The 6,000-nt window shown below is 43.6% G+C and overlaps 1 protein-coding gene across 7 annotated transcripts in view; it reads right to left on the reverse strand.

The window, feature by feature from the left end:
* LOC110948499 (transducin-like enhancer protein 3-B) overlaps positions 1 to 2,113 on the reverse strand; it is a 36,178-nt gene extending 34,065 nt beyond the window's left edge. For 5 of the 7 annotated variants that reach the window (XM_051936665.1, XM_051936654.1, XM_051936652.1 and 2 more), the window contains exons 1-4: positions 1,626 to 2,113; positions 872 to 1,104; positions 252 to 352; positions 44 to 107 (exon numbers count right to left, since the gene is read on the reverse strand). In XM_051936665.1, coding sequence (XP_051792625.1) covers positions 44 to 107; positions 252 to 352; positions 872 to 895 — 189 coding nt within the window. In that variant the 5' untranslated portion in view covers positions 896 to 1,104; positions 1,626 to 2,113. The remainder of the gene's footprint in view (positions 1 to 43; positions 108 to 251; positions 353 to 871; positions 1,105 to 1,625) is intronic. The other 2 variants (XM_022190051.2, XM_022190050.2) reach the window with 1 other exon arrangement.
* Positions 2,114 to 6,000: the final 3,887 nt, after the last annotated feature.

Genomic DNA, 6,000 nt, shown 5'->3' on the forward strand with positions numbered 1-6,000 from the left:
CGGCATTAAATCAGACTCACAGCTTCACGGCTACGGCTCTTACCATGACGTAGTGACGCTGCATCTCCGTCTTCTCATTGGCTAGCTTGTCGTACTCCACTTTGAGACTGGAGAGAGAAAAGAGGGAGAGAAAATAATGTCGTTGCACACGAGACCAAAACAAACGCACAACATGTTTTGTTCCAATAATGGAACCAAACAGCAGCAGCTTCCTCCTCCTATTGTTCCTGGCCGTTGACAGCGGTCCTTACCTGTGATACTGGGCCTGCAGGAACTGAAATTCGTCTTTGATCCGATCACAGGACTCTGCCACCGTGAACTTGAAGCCGGGCTGCCCTGGCTGGTGAGGTGCCTGAGAAGAAACCACAGGTGTAAATAACATCATCTGCAGCTCTCATGTCTCCTTTGCCACTTCCTCCTCCTTTTTTCTTGGTAAACTGTGTTTTTTTTCCCCTCTCTTTATGGTTTGTCTTCTCATTTCCCCTGAGCTCTGACTGGAGGAGGAGACTCAACAACATGTGCAATGACAGAGGTGGATCACTTAATCTGTCCGCAAAGTGGTGTTACACAGTATGCACGGGATGATAAAAAAAAAAAAAAAATCATGCACAGCAGTTGTGGGATTTCAGAGCACAATTAACCTTTCAGAGCTGTATAAATGCAACTACTACTGAGAAACTCAGCCAGTTTATGGAAGGGGGTGATGATCTGCTTTACTTAGCTGATAAAAACCTTCAATAAACACCATCTCCTGGCAGACAGAAGCACCTACCATGAATAGTAAGGTGTGGATCAGCAGCTGATTAGACTCTTTTCTGAAAGGAGGTGCATTTGCATCAATTTACAAACAGTGACAAAGGCAGCTACTTACCGGATGCCGGCCTTGCGGATACATGTCGAGTGTTTTCCCTCGGGGGGAATCTGCGTGTTCTCTCCCTTTCTTTCCCTCCGTTAATCCCGGTGAAGGTGCGCTGAATCACCGCCACCCCTCCCCCGGTACAGACGCAGGATGGCGGCGGACAAAAAAGCCTCTTTTTCGGCTCCGAGGCGCTCAGTCGGACTGCTACCGCGGGACGGATCACCTCCCCGGCCCTTTCTTTGTACCTAAGCAAACAGAAAACGGAGCTGGTTCACGTTCACGGCACCTAAAACACCACCAATTAAAGCCTTGTTAACTTGCTCCACTGTCTATGACATAAAAAATTAAAAGTAAGTGGGTTTTCTGTAGCATAAAAAAAGATCTGATTAAAACATTTTCCACTTTCTGTCCAAAAATAATAATAAAATCTAAATCTGTCGCCTCTATTTGCATTACAATGAGGTTCGGGGAACAGGCAGTGAAATGTGTTTGATCCCACAAATCAAATAAATCCCAAAGTTTAGACTTTTGATTTTGACGCGATGTTCGGCTGCTGTTTTTTTTTCTCTCTCGTAAATCTAACGAGTTGTCTTCCATAAAGGGAACGAGAACACACGCAACGGTTGTTTCTGGTGGTCCGGGAAGATCAGAAAACAGGGAGCTGCTGCTTTCAAAGTCGGCTTCCATAAAGAAGCCACACCAGCCACACCACCACCTCCACCAGCAGCCGTCTTGTTAGCGGCTCTCTCCATGAAGCCCTTTTTACCTTTGTCTCGACTGATTCCTCCCCTCCTCTGCACAGGTAGAAAAAAACAGTATCCACTAAAACGGCTTAATATCCTTGACTGATAAGAGCAGAAAATGTCCGTCGTCGCTTCTTCTTTGGGCCCCCTTCTGAGTGCTTTCAAACCCCGGGTGATCCCGAAGCGGAGAGCGGCGTCTCCGTCCCGGTTCCTCTCGCTCCGTCGCTCGGTCGCCCGGACGCTGGAAACCTCCTCGACTGGGACGAGTTGTTTGACCGCAGACAACTTCAAAGAAAGCCCGTGTTAGATCCAGCAGCGTTGCGCGAATCTCTCCCGGTAAGTCCACAGACGATTGTTGGCCGAGTAAACTGGTTGATTTTTTAGTGTTTTTTAATAAAATAAAAAAAAAACGTAAAATGTCGGCCGTCGTGAACAACACCGCCAGCCTGCCGTTGGGCTCCCAGTTCCTCCGCCGCGCGCTCTACCACACACAGACTGTGCACTGACACGAGGACCCGACTGCCGAGAGCCGCCGCCGACCAATCGGCTTTCTCCGGAGGAGTTTAGCGGCGCCGGCCAATCGCGGCTCTCTGTCCCCCACGTGGGGTGTCCCCGTACACACGCGTTCCGATTGGCCCGCCGCGACGTGTGACCTCACATGTTCGCCATCTTGGATTTGAAGTGACATTCAGCGCGTTCAACAACTTGTTCAAAACAAAGGTAATAATTTATACCCGGTCTCACTGCAGCGCAATAAACCCACCACTTCTTACATCGTTTAAAACTCACACACACTGCTGGTGGGAAAGTAACTAGCCAGGAGACAGAGTGTGTTATTTTAATGAAAGCATTGTGAGAACAATTATGAGAATGAGTTTGTGTTTTGTTTGACACAGTGCAGGAAAGTCTGAGCATCAAACGCAAAGTTTTCCTGCACTCTTGAGGATTTATGTGCACCAATTCAGCCAAAAATGAGTATATAAAGCATAACATAAGATACATTTGTTACTTCTGTTTGTCAATTTTTAAAAAAACAACAAAAATAAATGCATTTATGTGTCCATAAGGGACCCAGAGTGTTAAAAATAATATATTTTATAATATATTAATTTTATGTTTTATCTATATTAAAGATTTAGTTTATAGACCTTAAATTTTTAATAATAATGCATTTTTATGATTTATTTTTATTTTATTTACCCCAAACTGCAATGAAAATGAAGTAAGGTCAATGTTAACACACACCACACCCTATATTTATACTGTTATTCATGTAGCACACTTGTGTTACCTTCAGACTTTACAACATTTATATGTTTATCATGTTGATGCTATATCATAATGTGCAACACGAGCATCAAACACATTCTGGTGTCTGTTTGCACCTTTTCCGCATCTATTTCGGCCAAAATGAATTTACATTTGAACTCTGTTCACTCTGTGCACATGTAGCAGTAGTGCAGCAGTGGTTGTGGGCTAAATATATATGAATTATGGTATTAATAATATTCCATAACCATATATATTTTACTTTTTTATTCTTTCTTTGTTATATTTACACAAAGTTTGGTCTGCCTCCCAGTGGTTGTGTGGAACCTTTGCTAGGGTCTCCTGTACCTCTACACGCACTTTTAGCCGCCCCACAGCATCATATAAACATGATTTTCCCGCCTTACCTCCCTGCTTTTGTTCATGCATTCGGAAGGAGAGGTAAGCCTGATTTTGCTGTTGTAGTTTGTGTGTTTTAATGTCATGTAATCCCACTTATTAGTTCATTTTCCAGACCTGACATGTGCATTGTTTTTTCCGTAGGAGCCCATTTTACCTGTCTTTATACTGGTATTCATGGAGCACACTTATATTATCACGTGTGTATATGTATCATACTGTACGACACAAGCTTAAGTCACATAGTTTCCTGCATTCTGGCAAACTTGTGTCTTTTCTGCATCGATTTATGTAAAGGGAAACACAATGTTAAGCCACAATGAATAAACTATACACACAAACTGTATACATGTTCAGTGTGCAGACGACACACAACACTATTAGTGGTATATACCATGTGTATACGGTGTAGCTTATATTTTGCAAACATTTACATATTTAGCATGTTCGCACTGTATCATACACATAGTTTTCTGCATTTTGGTGTATTTGTATCCATTGGTTTTTGTCTTTTCTGCATCTATTTATGTATTATGTATTTACTCATGTACTGTGTTTACATAAAGCATGCTGTCATTTATCCCCGCTTTTATATCGTTAGTCATGCCGTATCTTTATATTTCCGACAGCTTTCACAGCATTTATTCATCTTGGATATTTAGACATATTGCATACTTCCATGCACTGTTTACATCTAAGCACATTCATACTGCCCTTAAAGCAGTTTAGACATTTTGCATCGCACTGCCCTGTCATTGCACCTTTTGCACTATTATTTGGATGCTAAACTGTTGTCCTAGTGCTCCTGTTCTGACCAATAACAATAAAGTTATATCTAATCTAAACATCACGGCGGTTTCTCAAGAATCTACGCCTATAAGTGATTATAAAAGAAGCCAGTGTGACCCCGAACAAGGCCCAAACAGGAAAATCACACTTTCTGCTCTCAATTGAACGAGAAGCGAAGATGCCAAGAAAAAGAAATACATCCTGTTACTATGCCAAGAATAATAGGAGCTCATAGAAATTCATTCAAGACTGCGCAGAAAGATGTGAATGCCGCTTTATCTGCGGCAGAGTGTCCTTTGAGTGACTTGAATTGATCGACCTATTTCTAACGAGACCTCAAGCATCTACAAGCTCTGCTATCAGCAGCACTGGGTAGGCTGCAACACGTCTGCGCCTCAGCCTATCACGTGTTGCTCACTATGCCCGGCCCCACGTGGGTCCTCCGCTCCCCCCTCTCCCGCTTCTTGTCCAATCGCGTCTCGGCTGTCTCCCTGCGCGGCCCCGCGATTGGCTGCGCGCTGGAAAAGCTGTCAGTCAGGAGTCCCGGTTGTCAATTAAACCCACGTTGGGTGCGGCGCTGACAAATGCCTGCGCTACTCTCCCTCCTGCCTGCGAACAGAGCCTGCAATGGCTGCTTAATTAGCTTCGAATGGCTTTTCCTTTCAGCTCAAACAATCTGTCACTACCATGTGGTAAAAAGAGCCCTGCATAAAACAAAAGCAGGGAAAAAAAAGCCAGTAGGGGCTAAATATCAGTTTGATTCCCCCCCACCACCACCACCGCACACACACTCTCTCTTCAACCCCTCCTCCATGAAAACATTTGCTGCAAAACAAAGCTTTTACCTCGCTCAAACATTGGCTCCTTTCACTCATCTGTTTCTGCCCTCATTTCCTCTAAAATCGCATTTATTTGAATATCTGCTTGTCCACTGGGCACCTCCACATTCAGATGTAATGGTTGTAATGTTTGTACTGATTTATTAGGGTGTTGGTGAATGTTGCGGGCAGTAGCTTGAATGTCTTAACATGTGGGAAGAGTCATTTTAACAGTGTTCGAAGTAAACAGACCCCTCTGCGAAGATGATTTTAAAACAGGGTGGCAACTCATGTTATTTCGTACATTAATCGACGGGTTGATTGGCCTGAAAATGGTGAAAAATGTAGAAAAGCCCAAAATGATGTCCTCACATGTCTCACAACCCAAAGACATTTAGTTCACTGTCATAAGGGACCAAAGAAACCAGAAAATTAGAGCTGGACCCGAATATCCGAATATTTGTTCGCTACGGTGGTATCCAGATATTAATTTTGGTATCCGAATATTTGCCGCCCCCCCCACTTCGGACATTACCGGGCAGAAAGAATATGTGGCGTTACTGTATTCCCTCCGCCTTCGGCCCACATTGGCACTTATCGGCTCATCTCGTCCTGTGATCACATACACATATACACATATGTGTATGTGATCACCCCCTCCTCCCCCCAGACGAAAACGTTGCATAAACACATGCTGAAGACCTCTGCTGTTTGGGAATATTCGGGCCGTCTCCACCACAAGCCGCCGCCGCCGCTGCCCGGGGGCGGAACGAATATTCGGATATTCGTCTTTAATAGGGTCCGAATATTCGGAGGCCAGAAACCACTATTCGGGACAGTCCTACAGAAAATATTAACATTTAAGGAGCTATTTTTAAAGTGAAAGCATGGAAGGCACATTTACAGACATGAAAAGAAGATGTAAAAGGGAACTACCAAATGAAATGAATATGACACAAAAGCAACGAATCAGATATTTTAAAAAAGATATTATTCTTAAATATTACTTTGCAGTGATTGAGCTGCACAATAATAGAAAAATCTCTCCTCACACCACCAATTAGTTCCTGTGATGGCTGTTATTTCTCTTCATCCTTGTCTGTTCCTGGTTTCTGTGACACTC

Source organism: Acanthochromis polyacanthus, chromosome 2 (assembly GCF_021347895.1).
Source record: "Acanthochromis polyacanthus isolate Apoly-LR-REF ecotype Palm Island chromosome 2, KAUST_Apoly_ChrSc, whole genome shotgun sequence".
Classification (NCBI taxonomy): Eukaryota; Metazoa; Chordata; class Actinopteri; family Pomacentridae; genus Acanthochromis; species Acanthochromis polyacanthus.